At 46.7% G+C, this 17,660-nt stretch overlaps 6 protein-coding genes across 6 annotated transcripts; 4 read left to right on the top strand and 2 right to left on the bottom strand.

Annotated features, from left to right (window-relative positions):
* Positions 1-2,397: 2,397 nt before the first annotated feature.
* LOC112883225 (protein app1-like) lies at positions 2,398-3,152 on the top strand. The gene has a single exon (XM_025948496.1). The coding sequence runs from the start codon at positions 2,498-2,500 to the stop codon at positions 2,936-2,938; it is 441 nt and encodes a 146-aa protein (XP_025804281.1). The 5' UTR covers positions 2,398-2,497; the 3' UTR covers positions 2,939-3,152.
* A 14-nt stretch (positions 3,153-3,166) lies between these two features.
* LOC112883224 (transcription termination factor MTERF2, chloroplastic) lies at positions 3,167-6,966 on the bottom strand. The gene is made up of 6 exons (XM_025948495.1): positions 6,350-6,966; positions 5,761-6,166; positions 5,089-5,304; positions 4,751-4,858; positions 3,717-3,991; positions 3,167-3,607 (listed from the first exon to the last, which is right to left on the bottom strand). The coding sequence occupies exons 1-6, from the start codon at positions 6,898-6,900 to the stop codon at positions 3,343-3,345; spliced, it is 1,821 nt and encodes a 606-aa protein (XP_025804280.1). The 5' UTR covers positions 6,901-6,966; the 3' UTR covers positions 3,167-3,342.
* Positions 6,967-8,066: 1,100 nt separating this feature from the next.
* On the bottom strand, positions 8,067-8,744 carry LOC112880033 (BTB/POZ and MATH domain-containing protein 3-like). The gene has a single exon (XM_025944488.1). The coding sequence runs from the start codon at positions 8,742-8,744 to the stop codon at positions 8,067-8,069; it is 678 nt and encodes a 225-aa protein (XP_025800273.1).
* Positions 8,745-9,895: 1,151 nt separating this feature from the next.
* LOC112880031 (BTB/POZ and MATH domain-containing protein 2-like) lies at positions 9,896-10,585 on the top strand. The gene has a single exon (XM_025944486.1). The coding sequence runs from the start codon at positions 9,896-9,898 to the stop codon at positions 10,583-10,585; it is 690 nt and encodes a 229-aa protein (XP_025800271.1).
* Positions 10,586-10,600: 15 nt separating this feature from the next.
* On the top strand, positions 10,601-11,074 carry LOC112880030 (BTB/POZ and MATH domain-containing protein 1-like). Its single transcript, XM_025944485.1, has one exon. It carries the CDS (start codon positions 10,601-10,603, stop codon positions 11,072-11,074), a length of 474 nt encoding a protein of 157 aa, XP_025800270.1.
* A 3,918-nt stretch (positions 11,075-14,992) lies between these two features.
* LOC112880026 (BTB/POZ and MATH domain-containing protein 2-like) lies at positions 14,993-16,363 on the top strand. Its single transcript, XM_025944476.1, has one exon. It carries the CDS (start codon positions 14,993-14,995, stop codon positions 16,361-16,363), a length of 1,371 nt encoding a protein of 456 aa, XP_025800261.1.
* Positions 16,364-17,660: the final 1,297 nt, after the last annotated feature.

The following is a 17,660-nucleotide window of genomic DNA, read 5'->3' as shown; positions in this document are numbered from 1 at the left end:
CCTGTTTCCTTAAAAAAAACAAGAGAAAATTATCCCGTTATGTAGCAAGTTGTAGGGCAAAACTGAAAACGGTAGATGATCACTCTGCTTGCTGAAAAATATCCAGATGATCGATGCTGCTGGAACTGAACAATATAGATCGAATTGTCAGCATGTGACTCTAAACTCTGAAGTAGCTGTGGAGCATCCAATTAAAATTTTCATCCCTGATCATCTCAATGCCAACCTGTCATGGAATGGAATTCTCTCCGGCATAGCTTTTTTTTTGTTTTGATCTGCACAAGACTGGAACCGGCCAGGCTGTCACCGTTGTTTAGAAGATGGGTCGTTACCCAAAGGACAGATGCACAAGAACAGCTACTGATCGAGACTGCACGGACCGGTCAAGATCAAGCTATTGGCCTAAAAGATGGGAAGCAATGTAAACAAGTGGACGGAGATAAAGTTTTGGCTCCAAAGTATGCGTGGCGTCTCCAGGTGTTGTGCTCCTGTCTTGATAGCTACCATCCTTGGATATGTTTTGACTTCCTGGCACCTCCAACTCCTATGCACTCACTTGACTTCACCATGACAAATCACCTCCCCTCCCCTCTTGGGACTTCAGCTCATCCCTTGAATCTGAGATCATTTTCAAGAAGTTGCCTTTGATTTGGACGTGTGTATATATAAGGAACGGAGCGATCAATAAGATACCTGATGTGAATACAAAAGGGTGTGTTTGGTTGCCCGCCATCAATTGCCACACCTCATCTTTGGCGCCGCCACAAAAGAAAGTCCGCTGCTTGGTTTCTGACACACATGCGGCGCACCACATGCAGTTTTTACTCAAGGTGCTAGTTCATTTTTTCGCCACAAGTGCGGCACCGAAATTTGCCATAAGCTTTGGCGGCGCCACAACCGTGGCATGGCGATCCATGGCCTGCGACCAAGCAGGCCCTAAATGCAATACAGAATTCTCAACTACTATTGTAAGTACGTCCGTACTTCCAAAATTAGAAACAAATTACCCCATCCGTTCTAAATCATTACTCATTTTGATTTTTATTATGCATCTAGACATAACATATATCAATAATTTGGAACGGAGGGAGTGGCTCTAGCACCCTCCATTTTTTTATTAGTTTGTCCATGAGCCATGCGCCCGTTCCATACGAAGTACACACCACAACATTTCCTAGCTTCCTAATACCTCCGATCAAACTCCAGCTCAGTTATTCAAGGATTGCTATTTGCTAATGGGATGTACAACAAAGGGGCACATGTTCTTCAATTTGATCAAAATCAAAGTCCCAATTCAAGATTAGCTTCTCACATAATTTATTGTGCGAACCTCAAGATGTATGGCTGCAAGACACCGCCGAAGGGCCTTTTCTCTTCCTTAAGCCCATGGGCCGTGTCCAGCCGTCTGGTATACTTTGGGCCGACAAGGGTCGAGGGCTCGTGGGCCGTGGCTTGTTTGGCAAGCGGTGCTAAACTAAAGCAGATTCTTTATTTTCTCCCTCTCACTAAAAATAAAGACAATACACCTAAAAAAACTAAAAAGAAAGAAAATAGTTTCTCTATAGAACCTTTAAACTTCTTCTGATCTGACTACTGCTCCAACATTTGTTTTCTTATCTTAGAGAAACCCCTAATGTTGGTTCATATAATAACTTGTTAGTACAATTGAGTACTGTGTGTGTGTGTATATATATATTCGGCTTTGTCTCGTGGAATTTATTCTATATATATATAGGGGGGGGGGACACGTCCAAAACTTTGCTTTTAGCTTAGTTTTAGTCCATCTTCTCCCAAACCAAATACTACGACATGTCCTCCACCTCCTGGAAAGTAGAAATTAACAATGCAAATTGTATCAACAAAGGTTGTTTTAGCTTTTGGGTGGTTACTTTTTCAGATAAAGAAGTAAAATGTCCTGACCTCACGAATTTTTGGGTGTAAGTGATGTCACTCTTGTTTCTTTTTTTGTTTTGCCACCTGGCAACCTGTATTTCACGGTTTGCAGCTGCTCTCTGTTCTTTATTTTTTTTTCCTTTCAGCATTTACATTGTTTCCATTCATTTCGTCCTTGAAAAAAAAAAGAAACAGCATGTGGGTATTAACATTTGCTAGTTTCCAGACGTCTGCCTTGTGTCATGACGGAATGGGTTCAGAGAAGAAAGTGAGCTGAATCATGCAATAGAATCCAGGCTCACTAAGATGGTGAGCTAACCGTGGAAGAACCATGTACGCAACGTCATCCATCCACCTTGAGACCCACATCTCTGCTCACCGACCGATGCATCCTGAGATGTTTGGGAAGCTAGCTAGGTCAACAACCAATGCCAGGTGATGCATAGCTGATGATCGATGACCATTGTTCGATCCTGAACTATAAATTGACGACCATCTCTCCTGTTTCTGCATCACAAGTTCACAACAAATTAAATCATACCTAATAACCTAGCTAACCAAAGCTTACGCCTTTGCCGCCATTGCCAGAATCACCAGCCCACCAATGGCTTCCACCTCGAGCCTCCCCGCAATGGCCCTCGTCGTGGCACTCATGCTAGTCCTAGGCAGCGGCACATGCCACGCGGCTCGCCGGCTTGCCGACGCCACGGCGCCCGCCGCAGCACCGGCAGCTGCCATCCCGGCCGTGCCGAAGCCGACGGTGCCGGCAGTTCCCACCGTGCCACAGATCCCTGCCGTGCCCACGGTGACCGTGCCGCCGATGCCTGCGGTGCCGACCGTGCCAACGGTGCCCGCTGTGCCAGCCATGCCGGGCGCCGCGCTTCCACCGGTTCCCGCCGTCGTCATGCCTGCCCTACCCAAGGTGACGTTGCCGCCGATGCCGGCGGTCTCTGGCATCCCGAAGGTGACGCTGCCGCCGATGCCGTCCATGTCCATCCCCGGCGTGCCAACAGTCCCCTTCCTCGCGCCACCTCCCAAGGCCTAAGCAAGCCATGTATATCATGGACGTGTGCAGGCGACCAGATTGTTGTCTTCAGTTGTCAATTGGTGTTCCTTTTTTGTGATGGTTTCATCCATATTCTCGTGTAAAGTTTGGATATTAATTTTGTAATTCTTTATGTATACACGTATTTGTGTATATTGTATATGTATGATTTTACTTTCTGTTCTGTATCAAGTATGATTTTTTTTACTTCTGAGAGAATGTCTATAATTTTATCTTTGTTAATTCCTCATGGATACAAACACAACAGTTTTACATTCTGGCCTACAGTAAAAAAGATCTAAAATACCTGTACTTATTTTCCCCTTCAGAACATGTACACGGCCAGGAGGCATACTTTGCTTGCTTTTTTTTTTTTGCAGAAATACCACATATACATCATCTATCTAATCTACCTCTATGCTGTTTTGGCATGCTGCTGCAGCTGCTGTAGTTTCTTCTTCCTTGGATGTCTCTGCAGCATCTGAAAATGTCTCCACAACACCTTTTCCAGCTTCAAATCTCGCTCTCCTCTCAACGGCCTCCCGCACCCTCTGGGCAAATTCTTCATCAGATCCGGTCAGCATGTACCGCAGCTTCATGTTGATCCTGTTGGCCACTAATGTTTGGTGCCGAGGCTCTATCCTGTCCTCCAGGGAGTAACTGAAGAACCTGAAAACCATCCGACAGCGGGGCACAAGGGTGAAGGTCACAACAATGACAAGCATCAGATAAGTATTGATATCTTTGTTTTAGATGCAAACAATGAACTCCAACTCACCGTGGAAATTCGATGAGATCTTTCAGTGGCCGCACCATTACACGCCTCAAGTACTGGTATTTTGGCCTTAGGATGTCAACGTTGTATCTGAGAAGTGCTGGGAAGTCGGCAACCATCTGACCGAGCACAAAGTGGTAGATACCCAGTGACCGGAAGTACTTGACGCTAACTTCTAGCTTGTGTGGAATACTACAGCCCAAGAGCTGTGGATCCAGAGCAATAACCTTTCCAATGTCATCCTGTTTTACTCCACCTTTTGTCAACAGGAATATAACCTACAGTTTGCACACGTGTAAGACAGATGGAATATCAGAAGGAATATGTAAAAGTAAAAAAATCTGGAAACAAACACTCCATTTTGAAAAAAATACATCCCTTTCTATCCACCACAACACCAGCGTTTTCAAACAAGGCACTAGGACAGTTATTAAATTTCCTTATTCTAACTTGGGATGCTTAATTTCAAGCAATGCATCATTACTGCAAGATGCATATTAGGTTCAAACCATTTATACCTAACACATTTAACTGAAAAAATGTTGCCAAAGTTTTTTTTTTTAAAAAAAGAGAACAGTAGGGGCAGGCCCTACTGGATATAATGTATGAAATATGAAAAACAAAAGTTATGTACAGAGGAAAAGAAAAGGAGAAAAGAAAGGAAAACACAGAGAGAATACATCAGTCTAATAAGTCTAATTGATTACTATATGCACAAAGTGACTGCCTATGTGTTAAGCTCATCATGGTGAACCAATACTGAGAAGTATTTAATCAACTAAACACTGTACAGTCAAATAGTTTGGTTATTCAAAGGTCCAGTTATACGAAGTAGCTTTAGATAGAATGAGGCTTTCTGAGATTTGACTAACTGTACTACTTAATATGGTTGTATTGTCTTGTCCCAACTGTCAATGAAATAAAGTTCCTATGATTTGTACACTAATTTTCTACTGAACCAAGTATTGTAAAAAATGACAAATTGAACCAATAGTTACAGAAACCGAAAAGAATAATAACGAGATATGAGAACACACCACTGGGCGTATTTTCTTGTATAGGCTGTAAGTTAATACAGGAGGGAACTTCACAAGCACATTGCCCATTGCATCACTCCTTACACCAATATCTTGTAGAAATTGTACCTGAAACAGATGTTTGCATAGAGGTAGAGGAGTCAAACTACCAGACTTCAGAGCATTAAAAGCTATAAACCCCAGTAGCACACTTAGTAGAAATAAGTAAACACTTAGTCAAACTATTTTCAAGGAGAAGCTTAGAAAATCATAATATTTTTCTGTGAATACCACAAGTTGAAAAGAAGTGCATAACAGCTAAAAGATGCAAATATATTTCAAAGCAAGTAAGAAGTTACCTTTGGTGCTATCACTGTCTCCAAATCAAGACAGAATATTGTAGGTTGGACCACCAGCATTCGCTTCATGCCATCCCGTGAAACATTAAGGTGATACAGATACTTCACAAGAGGCTTCCACCTTTCTTCAATGCCACAGGCCATGAGTTGTGGCTTGAAAGCCAGTAGCCTCCCAAGTTCTTCAGTGCTCAAACCAAACTCTTTCAGATATTGAACCTGTGACCCAGGATGATATTTCGTTAGCAACTAGAAAAATAAAAGTCAAGGAACTGAATGTAATATTTAAACTAACTCAGTAGTTCATCAGAAACCTTCCCAAAATAACAAGGAAGGTTAGTAAATGAGTTCCTTACTTCCTTTTCAATTCACACTTCAAAGTAGATAAATTATTTCATATGGAACACTCTAGACCTCAGACCACATATTACTCATCAACATATTGATGCACCATATTAGTAGGGGAAAGACATATTGCGACTCAGTTTTATTCATCCTTTTCTTTTCCAAGTGAACAAAAATAAATAGAGCTTCAACCATTCTGAAGATCAATTCTTCTTTTCATAGCAATGAACAAAAAGTGAACTGCACAAAACAAAAGAGGCTAACAATCCTGCCAATGTGCAGTGTGCAACAAAAATAGCACAGAACTTAAACTAAATGTAAAGCAAACACCTTACTGTTCATCTCTTCCAAGCTTAAAAATCCAAGAACTCTTGGATAGTCATAGACCATAGTGCCAAAATCCTTCTCATCCATTCCCATATCCGTATAAAACCTCACTCTTGTCTCCAACTCATCCATGGACAGATTCAGCAGCTGTGGACATCTACTGACCACATAACCAATCCAGTCTCTCCTCACACCACAGCTTTCCAGATAGTCAATAATCTCTTCCAATTCTTCGAACCTTCGGTTCAAAAAGGATCCACCGTTTGCGAGGACACGCCCCAAAAAATCTCCTTTTACATAAATCGACCTCAGCCACTTTATCATCATCCTTACTTTTCCCAAATCACCAGAACACGCACAAACTACTTTGGCAATTTGGGGATATGTCATCGAGTTGTGCTTGAACCACCTAAAGTATGCAATGTAATCATCTCAATTATAATGGAGAATTGCACGTGTATCCCAAACTATAAAAATTGCATTTTTTCTGATTGGCAATGCATCTGGTAGTGGAATTATCACAATTCTTGTGCAAACAGAACAGAAATAAACCGAGGAAACAGACGAAGGAATGCAAAGCTGGGATCTTTACTTGACTAGCTCGACAAGGCCGGATTCCTGGATGTACGCCTTTGCCCGTGCGTTGAAGGACATATGCGCGAAGTCGGGCCGGTCCCGCCGCATTGCGGCGGCCTCAACGACGACGCGGTCCATGAACGGCCCCATCCGCGCCATGAGGTTCTTGATGTACGTCAGGCCGCCGACCTTCCCGCCGCTGAGCGCGGCCACGAGCGCCTCGGCGGCCACCGCGCGGCGCACCACGAGGGCGCGCCGCAGGACGGCGTCCTCCGCCTCGGCGAGCCCACAGGCGGCGGAAGAGCTTGTTGGGGTGGAGACGGAGCCCGGGAATCGGTGCTCCCGGCGCGGCGCGAGGGAGGCCCCCTCGGCGGCGAGGAGGGCGGCGGAGGGGGCTGGTGCCGGGGGCGGGAGGACAGGGTGGGTCGCTGTGGTGGGGTTCTGGAGGCGCGAGGCGGCGACGAGGGAGGGGAGGCGAAGGCGATGGCAGCGGCGGCGGGAGGAAGGGTCGGGGGTGCGAAGCGGGACGTGGAGGCGGAGATGGGAGTGTGGGAGAGCGGCGGCCATTGGAGTGGAGTGGAAGGAAGGTGGAGCTGTCTATCCACTTTTGCCTCTCTGGTCTGGGGCCTTGGGTCGTTTGGCCGACCCGCGGGAACGATTTTCCCAAAAATGAATTAATGCCTGCAAAAAATTTAACAGTTCAAACAGGCTCTGAAAAAGAACTGGTGTTGGCATATCTAGGAACACCCAGATATTTGAAGGACGCCTGTCTTTATTCAATATTTTTTCTGTCGTCCTTCTCTTATCTTTTTTCAACTTCATTGAGGTTTCCCAACTATTATCAAACAACTTTTCTTATCTTTTCTATAAACTTGGTTGGGATAGTTTGACCTAGAACAAACTTATAATCAACTTATATTTCAGGATACAGGAAGTAATAAGTGAAATAAATCCACTTCATCCTCACATATAAAATAAGGTATGGAGAAAAGTATGGCAGAATAACCTACATATTCGTGATTCTTTTTTTGCGCTTATGCCCATACAAATGTCAACCAAAATCAAAGTGTGTAGATCATTTTTGAGACTTCAAATTCATTCTTCTCTTAGATGTAGATCCCTTTTTAGATATGTTTGAACCTTTGTGTTACATGCAACAAAATAAGATCCATCATGGATATTTTTTTATTTTTCTAAATGCTGGAAAAATTTCTTGTGAAGCTAGAATATTTTTTATTTGATCGTGAAGCACTTGTTCTAAACCTCAGTAATTTTCTTTTATTTTTTTATCCTAGAACAATTTTTACTATGAACCTCAGATATTTATCCCCCTCAATAAGAAAAAAGATTTAGAGAGAGTATCATCCAAACACGTGTGGTTTTACCTTTAGAATTTTGTTGTAAAAAACAATAGTGCTTGAATGAAAACTATAATTTTTTTAGTCTTCAAAAATTTGTTGCATGAAACATCTATCCTCCTTTATTGCGACCAACCGATACGATGCTGACTAACACAAAAAACTTTTCCCCTCGAGCTATGTATTATGTAACTTTACCTGTTATAATTGGTGGTATTTCTCGACACATGCATATATAAAGTTTTTTCTTCAAACAGGTACGAATTAATTACAATGCAAGAGGAATTAATTACGAGAAACACGCTACTTCTTTCGTAAATTTTGCTATACATCTAGATAAAAATAATTTATAATTTAGAATAGATGGCGTACATGTTATCTGATGGAAAGACACAACCTATCAAACGCCTCCGTGAAGGTCTCGGCCGGCCTCGCGCGGTGGAGCTTGTTGCACGAGCCGTCTTTGCACAGGCAGACCATCCCCATCCTCTCCATGTCCTCCGCCTGCACCTCCTCCGCTGCCGCCGCGCCCCGCTCCTCGACGACGGTGACCTTGCACCGGACGGCGAAGCAGTCGCCCCTGAGGAACCTGGAGCGCTCCAGGGCCTCGGCGCTGATGAACTTGGCGATGCCCCAGGACTTGCCCGCCCGGAAGGGGTTAGCCGGCATGCGCATGCGGTACGGCCTCCACCACCACGCCAGCGGCGTGCCCCGGTGGTCGACCAGCTCGAACTCGACCTCGGCGTGGACGTCGACGCTCCCGGCAGTCGCGAGGTACAGCGAGATGAAGCCGGCGTCCTTCTTGGGTGCCCCGTCGAGGTAGCAGAGGATCTTCCAGGTGTGGCCGCCTGCCCTGAACTCGTCGGACTGGAGGGACCTGCCGTTGTCGCCGTGCATGCGCTTGAGCCGCGAGTAGCCCTCCACCTTGAGCATGTGGTGCCCGGTGCCGACCGCCCTGGCGGCGACGGTGGACACGGTGAGCTCCTCCGGAAGCAACGGGCTCAGGCCGTCGTCCTCGGCACCGGCAGCTAAGGGAGCGTACAGCGGGGACATCGCCGAATCGTCGGTGGAAACTCGAGAGAGAGTTCTCGACGCGCGGCGGCAACGTATGCGTACTTATTCTACGATCGAATCGACGAGACTTGGCGTTTGAAGATTTATATTAAATGCAGAAGATACCAGTTCGATTACTATCGCTTCTTTTTTTTTCTTTTTTTTGAAAATACAAGTGTTATCCTTGTCGGTTAAGGATGCACGTACAATATGAAGTACGAGTACTGTACGACTACTATGAAATACAAGCTTTAAGGTTATGACTAAAGTTGAGTGCTAAACTTTACCATCTATTACTTTATTAGCACTCATATTTTTACTAAAATTTTTAAGTCTTGGTTAAATTTAGTCCACACCATAACACTTCTATTTAGATGAACTAGTACTTAAAGTAGTTTAGCACTTTTGGATATTTGCGTATTAATATTTGGATCCAAACACCTTCTTATACTGCACATACTCCCTCCATCTCGCAAAAAATATAATTCTAGTTTTTTTCTAAATCAAACTTTTATTAGTTTAATCAATATTATACAGAATATGATCACAATTCGTATAGAACTACAGCCTTATATACCATATAAAATACAAGCTTATACCATATAAAATATAAGCTTATAGGTCATATATATTAGGGCAACTCCAGCAATAGCTGTTAAATCAGACCCTCCAAATACTAAATAGGGGCTGCCGACTTCCAAATTTGCTTCAACTCCAACAATAGCCATCAATTCTAACTTATAGTAGAGAGATCCGTAGAGAACCCCTAGAAATAGAGGGTAGAAGAAGGTATTTGGAGATCTCTCCAAAATAGAGAGCCTAGTAGAGGGCTACTGGAGTGCATTTTTTTTCTTAACCCTCTAAACTTAAACTTAAGGAGTCCTCAAAGAAAAAAGAAATTTAAGATAAGGAGTTGCTTAGAGAGTCTGCTGAAGTTGTTCTTATATATAAAATAAATGTTGCAGTGAAACTGAAGTGGATGCTTGGATGTTTATATTCTCAAATAAAATTTGGTAGGTGATCGATGGGCATCGATCATGCGCGATGAAGCCCCCCCGCATCCTCCCGTGAATCTCGTGAACTCCTATCGTTTCTACTATCGCCGGCCCTAGGAAACTTACTCGCCGGCGTCTCTTTTCGCGCGATCTGCCATGTCGGCGTCGACGGCCATGCCACCGCCACGGTGCGACGAGGAGGTGCTCACGATAACCGTCGGCTCCTACTCGGAGGCCACGAAGCTGGCCAACGGCAGTTGCGTCAAGTCTACCCCCATCGACGTTGGCGGCCACTCCTGGCGCGTCGCCTTCTACCCCAACGGGAGGCCCGGCGGCACCACCGGGTTCATGTCCCTCTACCTCCTGATGAACGTAGCCGAAGGAGGCAGGGCCGCCGCCGGGGAGGACGTCCACGTGAAGTTCAGTTTGATGATGCGCGACGTGGGAGGCGGGGCGCGGTTTCTCACGTCCGGCAAGGTCGCCGCCGCCTTCAGCCGGAAGTGGAACGCGTACGGCTTCGAGCGCTTCGTCTCGCGCGAGCACTTCGCGGACTTTTTCAAGAGCGATCGCTTCGTGATCCGATGCGGCCTAACCGTCTTTCCGGCGGGCAGTCAGCCAGAGCCAGCCGTCGAGGCGGCGCCGGAACCGCCCATCCTGAGGGCTAGGGCGCCGCTGTCCTCGCTGCACGCGGATCTACGCCGCCTCCTGGCGACGAAGGAAGGGGCAGACGTGGAGTTCGAGGTCGAAGGCAAGGTTTTCGCCGCGCACAAGTCCGTGCTCGCCGCCCGGTCGTCAGTTTTCAAGGAGGAATTCTGCGGCCCGACGAAGGAGAAGGACACCAGCTAGGTCCGCATCGGCGACATGCATCCGGAGGCGTTCGAGGCCCTCTTGCATTTCATGTACACCGACTCGGTTCCGGAGATGACCATGAATTCGCTGAAAGATGGAGCCGCGCTAGCCGAGGATCTCCTCATCGCCGCCGGCCGGTATAACCTGAAGGACCTGAAGTCCCTAACCGAGAACAAGCTGTGCAGGTGCAGCCATGTCGGCGTGAGCACGGTCCTGCTGATGCTGGCAATTGCGGAGCAGTATCAGTGCTGCAAGCTTAAGAAGATGTGCCTAGGGTTCATCGATTCTACAGCGAACGCGTGGGCGATCATGGCGACTAACGACGTCGAGAATCTGGCGAGAAGCAGTCCCCGTGTTGTGAAGGATGTGATCACTGAGATTTTGGACACAAGGAAGACGAGGAGCAAGCGTCTCATCAAAGCTTGCATTTATGCTTTCTGTTTGCAGATGCTCATTTTGGTGTTTGCTATTCTTAAAAAACAGTAAAGATGCAGGTCATTCTTTTCTTCTAGAGAAACTACATACGGCAAGCTTAACACTGACCTGAACATTGTATTGAAGTTCTGTGAGTTTCAGCATACGTTGTAATCGTGTGTTACTTGAATTGGTTGGTCATTTTTTCAACAATGTTGTGCGGTTTATGTTTCCTATATGCGCGTCTTGAACATCACATCCACCTTATGTGCTTTCTGCGATTTTGAAGACGAGCAGCATCTGTTCACTTGTGTACTGGAGCAGCTGTGCCATTTAGAATCTATTTGGAACATAAGCTTGGCCTGAGATTTTAATTCAACAGTCCATCCACACGAACAGATTTTAATTCAGAAGACATTATTTGTATTTGCACGCTCGGCCAGTCGGTCACAAACTTTGATTATGATGTGTTTCTGTTCTTCTGTAAAACATTCATAGTCATCGGGTGCGTGTTCTTTTTATAAAAAAAAGTTGACGATTTTGCAATCAATTTATTTGTCCTTTTTATGATCAAATAACCATGTGAAAAATACTAAAATTGACATCAATAATAGTGAGGTATCTACAGTGAAACAAGCTATTCCGTCGTATAGAGGTGGTGCGGATAAGACAACCTAGCAGTCTAGACAAAATGTTCTAATTTGGTAGAAAATTTGTTAATTTCGGAGAAGGGGAAAAACATTGTTCAGGCCTCACCATGGATGTGTGACAAGATCAATTTCAGTCGTATATGTATGGTATTTGAAAATTCCTAGATGAAGATGTACCAATAACCGCCATCCACCGTACAGAATCCCCTAGTAGTCCCGGTTACCAACCCATTTTAGTCCCGGAACTGGATTATCAGTTCCGGTTCCCACACGTTGCCTAGGACTCAAACCCAAAACCTCTTGCCTCACGAACAGCTTTTTTACCAACCCACCTATACATCACATGTGATTTTAAATGGGATATCTTTCTTTTAAACTAACGCGTGAAGGACGATTTAGTCCAGGTTGGAGCCACCAACCGGACTAAAGCCTCTTTTAGTCCAGTTTGGAGCCACCAACCAGGACTAAAAGCCCTTTTAGTCTGGGTTGGAGCCACCAACCGGGACTAAAGGATGACCCTCTAGTCCCGGTTGGTATTACCACCCGGGACTAAATGTTTAGGACTAAAGCTCTCCGCCGCTCCCTACCCGTTGAACCCGGTACTAAAGTCTTCATTAGTCTCGAGCCTAAAACTGGCATAGACAAATGAGGAGGACGAAAGATTGTTTCTGTACTAGTGATCCAATTTAACACCCAATTGTGAAAATGAATCGACTAAAAGATTCCTCGGTTTTGCTGCCTGAAAACGAGTGTCTCTAGCCTCCGATCCCCCGGTGTGCAAGGGAGATGCACAAAAATGTTACTAACACACTCATATATAATGTTTTCAAAATAGAGGTTTCTTATAGTGCTGGGAAAGCTACTAAGAGGTAACAACTTTGAATTGGAACCTTTGGTATCGAATTTTGGTATGTCCTAAGTTATTATTACAAGAATGCAAGATAGTACCTCTTAAATACCTTACTAGGATTTACAATGAGATCTTGGGAAGACCTAGTAACATACAACTGCTAAGTGGATTGTTACTGCTCACTCCTTCCCATAAAAAATGCAATCCTACATTTAAAAAAAATCATAAAGAATGCAATTCTACAGATTGGATCTCAATAACCTGTCTAATTAAGTGGCCAGATTTGATTTGCTGCTAAAATGAACCGCATACGGCAAACAAATGAGGGTACGAGAGTTTTTTCACGCCACCACTAATCTGCTTGAAAAAAAATTAAAATTACACTCTTCATAGGATGGAGGAAGTATGTGTCAATAAGATTGAACGGATTATTATATAGCTTAAGGTTAGAGATGAAGACTACAGAGTTGATTGTACCGGCACAATCAGCGGAGCGCAATGACGAAACCGGAGGGAGGGGGACACTGCCCCCCGCCCCGCCCAAAAAAAATAAAAATAGTGTTTAACCTTTGTTAGTGGGCGAGCCGCAGGCTGTAGGGGCAAGCAAGGCCCAGCAGCCGGGGCCGTCTATCCCTAGCACGCGTGAATTCAGACGTAGCTATCGCAGAAGTGTTTGTTTGAGCGGCCAGCGCAGGGGAAAACTAATGGGCCGAAACTTCGTGGGCAGATTGTTTCAAAACTATTTTAAATGTTCTTCACAATTCTGATTTGTTTCAAACTATTCTGCATGTTCCATTCTTCACCATTCAGACTTGTTTTTGAGACTATTACGAATGTTCTGGATAAAATTCAAACTGATCGTGAAATTATTTCTAAATATTCCTGAACATATAGAGAAGTTTTCTAAATGTTCCATTTTCAGATTGTTTGAAACAACTTTAAATGTTCCAAAGTTTTGTTCCATATTCCATTACAATTGTTCGGAACTTTTCCAAATGTTTCCAAAAAAATCAAAGAAGTTCAGACATTTCAGAATGAAGCCAAAACATTTGAGAATGTTTGAAAACATTTTCAGAATTCTAATGAATGTTTTATCTGCTGAAGAGATATGCTGTTTCTGAAGTTTCTCGTTTCAAAATAAAGGAAGTGTGATCAAAATGAATGGGCTGCGGTTAATGGGCCGGCTAAGAAAGAGGAAGAGGACAACCGGATTAAAATGGAAGCTGCTGGTTAATGGACCGTGGAAACACGAAACGGACAGTAAACAGGCGCGGGCAAAACCTTCTGCGACGAAACGGCGCACAGCAGCGCGCGCGATGTATAGACGGCGCGCCAGCAGCCCCAGCTGCGTTTCTCCTTCTCGTTTCAATCTGCGTCTGCTGCTGTGAGTCTCAACACGACAACACGCCACGCCCCGCACGCGACGTTTTGTTTCCTGCTCCCCGTTGGACGATGCGCGATAGCCCGCGGGCGGCGGTGCCATCGCTGATCACACCAACGACGGCGGCCGGGCGGCCGGGCAGCCGGGCAGGCAGGCGGCCGCGGCCGCGGCCGCGACGACGGTGGGCAAGCAGACATCACGGCGGCCGCCGACCTGCTGATATTTGTGTTCCTCCTCCAACTCAAATCAATATAAGCAAGCTCTATTTTTCTTAATCCATATCCTCTAAACTATGTCTGATTTAATTTCTTGTCTCATAGTAGTATAGGGTTTTTTTGATGAAATTAGGCCAAATCCCTATAGGAAACCAATGCAAAACCTAAAAGAAAGATAGCACTTTTTTTCTTTCTGCAAGAAGGCATCTGTGGAAGGGCAAAATGATAATGATATGGTCGATGAAAATCCCCAATTAGAAGAAGATCTAGCTCCAGCTCCACCCGAAGTTCAGAGTTAAATTCAGATGCTAGTGTTTTGATTGTAGAACGTGATTCTAGTTTAAGTTGTCAAATTTGTGACTATCCTATTGAACCACAAATATGTCTGTCTAGCCCCCTTTTATTTTCTCTCAAGTTCCGCCACCAACCACGGGTGTGGAGCACCTCATAAGGGAGGTTTGGTGTTGCAGCGCAGCAGCGGTGGTGGTGGGGATGCCGCTCGAGATAGTGGTGAAGGATGGTGAAGCACCTGCGCATGCGTGCACTGGGAAAGAAACACTGCCATGACTCCATGAGGTAAGAGGTGAACGGCTGGCATCAGTTTGCTTCCGTTGCCGATCAGACGGCTGACGACAACTAACGCCTGACGAAAACAAAGAAATCAGGCGCATGTAATCTATGAATTCGACAACAAGACAATCTGTCGAGAGTTATCTACACAATCCAAACGAATTATGCTCAACTTACCGTGTAGTACACAAAAAGGACGCAGCCCGGGCTAAGCAAGATCAACAGCCAATAAATCTGGTAGTTTGTTTGGAAGATCACGCGTGATTTGCAGGTCTACAACAACTGACGTCATCGCCTGAGCACGGCCGCCTCTAGCGTTCTGCCATGTCGGCGCCAATACCGAAGCCGCCGCCGCCGCCGGCGGCGGGCACCGAGCTGTTGCGGTGCGTCAAGACGCTGTCGATGATCGTCAACTGCTACTCGGAGACCAAGAAGCTGGCCAACGGCAGGTCCCTCAAGTCCGCCGCGGTGGCCGCCGGCGGTCACTCCTGGCGCATCGCCTTCTACCCCAACGGGAGGCTCCCCGGCAACACTGACTTCGTATCCGTCTACCTCCTGCTGGACGACGCCGCCGGCGGAGCCGTCACCGATGACGCCGTCCACGTGGAGGCGAGGTTCATGCTGATCGAGGTAGGCTACCCGGCGCAGCGCCTCGAGTCCTTCAAGGTCGCCGGAGCCGTTGGTGCGCGGCACGAAACGCTGATCGGCAGCGAGCGCTTCGGCTCGCGGAAGGAACTGGAGAGATTGGACTTCATCGTGAAGCCCGATCGCTTCACGATCCGGTGCGACTTCACCGTCGTCTCCACCAAGGGCGGCAGCAAGCCAACCGTCGACGCGCCGGCCTCGGGCGGCCTGCCGAATCCGACTCCGACCGTCGCGAGGAGCCCGCCGCCGCAACCATCAGTCCAGCAGGCAGCGGCGCCGGCGGGAGCAAGCAGCAGGGTGCCTCCACCGCCCGCCCCACCGCCGGTAGTACAACCGGCCGTGAGGGCGCTGCGCTCCTCCATGTCCGGCCTGCCCGCGGATCTCGGCCGCCTCCTCGAGACCAAGCAAGGCGCGGACATGGACTTCGAGGTGCGCGGCAAGGTGTTCGCCGCGCACAAGCTCGTGCTCGCCGCCCGGTCGTCGGTCTTCATGGCGGATTTCTTCGGCCCGGCCAAGGAGAAGGCCACCGGCAGCCACATCCGCATCCGCGACATGCGTCAGGACGCGTTCGAGGCCCTGCTGCATTACATGTACACCGACTCGTTACCGGCGACGGTGACGAACGCACGGGCAGAAGCCGCCGTGTTTGCACAGGACCTGCTCGTGGCGGCGGACCGGTACAATCTCAAGGACCTCAAGTCACTCACTGAGAACAAGCTGTGCGAGCACAACGTCGGCGCAAGCACGGTGTTGCCAATGCTGGCGCTAGCGGAGCACCACCAGTGCTGGAAGCTCAAGGAGAAGTGCCTGGAGTTCATCGCTGCTGGGAGGAACACGAGAGCTGTCATGGCGACGGATGACGTCGAGCATCTGGCGAGGCGCTGCCCCTCTGTTGTCAGGGAAGTGCTCACCAAGATTCTGGACGCAAGGGAGGCGACGCCAAGCAACCGTGTGATGGTCAGCATAGATGTCTCCTTCTACATTTATGCTTTGATTTTCATCTTTCCCTTGGGCTTATGTGTTCTTTTTTATGCTATTCTGTTAAAATAGATGATCTAGTTGACGATCAGACTCGAATAGAGCTCATGTGGCTGATCTTTACACATAATGCTCTTTTTTACACTCTTTTTCAAGAACCAGTTCAGTGTCATATAAATAAATAGTGAAAAGCCATTCTCTTCCATAATGCATTTTATCAGTCTTTCTTTTTTATGGAAGAGAATGACTCCTTCTGAAGCAAGGGTTAGCTCTCCTGCATGTGTTGTATTATTAGTCAATTGCAATTCGATTTTAGCGGACACAAGAAGAAATTTCGGGTTTACGAATTCTGTTGTGATTCAGAAAAAAGAATCTCTGAACTAAGCGAAAACAACGTTGTTGTGCATGTCCCTGAACTTTTTTTGAAGGGTGAATTTCTTTGAGGGGCCCGGGGGCAGTGAGTAAATTTGGAGTTGAATAGCTGTTCAGCAGTCACAAAGGTTACGAGTTCAACATCTGCACTTGAAGCAACACGATCGTGCCTTTTGAGTTTCACTTAAGATAGTGAAGGTACAGGAGATAGCAGAAAGGGGATGCGATAGCAGCTTAGGAACATGCATGCTGTGTGGTGTGTGTCAGTGTGTGACGGTGTCATACATCGCGTACTTTCTGAATTTTTGCCCTAGAAAAGGGCGCCCCGTTGTCATCCTTGATCAGAAGAAGACCATTCTACTGCTAGTTGCAGAACTAGACACCATTCGTTCAGAGTCTGAATCTAGCTATACAGGTGTACAATACCTGAGATGTTGGATGTTCACCCATCTCAGCTGCAGCTGCAGCACGTCAGTCTCAAGTGTGGTAGCGGGATGGAGCATCCAATACTTCGTTAGCGATCAAGTCTTCTTCTTCATCTCTGAAGCATTCCCCACCAAACGTGCGTTTGCCTGAAAAAGCAGCAACATCGACATTGCAGTGCATGCTGGCTATAAGGTCTAGCCTAGCAGATTGACGAGAAGCTTCCAATTCCAGGCACGCGAACGCGATTGGGGAAGGAAGAAGACCGCGAAGGAGGCCGGCGGAACTTACTGCTGAAGCTAGAAGCCGGACGTCGCCGGTGAGAGAGCATCAGAGCAGCAAGCAGGTACGGCAGCCGGAGCTCTGCTTCCTTGGCCGCGACGGTGAGGCACGCTCGATCTCGTCCCGGTAAGGTACCACGGCCGGGCCTGCGCTCGCCGGCACCCCTCCTCCCCTGCCGGAGCCTGGGAGAGTCGCCGACTCACCGTGGTCAACAAAGTTTGCATAAAGCCCCCTGATCCGAACCGTCAGTTTACGGCGCTGGTTCCGATTATTTTAGATTTTGAAGGTTCGA

The sequence above is a fragment of the Panicum hallii genome, chromosome 2 (genome assembly GCF_002211085.1).
Source record: "Panicum hallii strain FIL2 chromosome 2, PHallii_v3.1, whole genome shotgun sequence".
Classification (NCBI taxonomy): Eukaryota; Viridiplantae; Streptophyta; class Magnoliopsida; order Poales; family Poaceae; genus Panicum; species Panicum hallii.
This window is presented reverse-complemented; position numbering and strand designations above follow the sequence as displayed.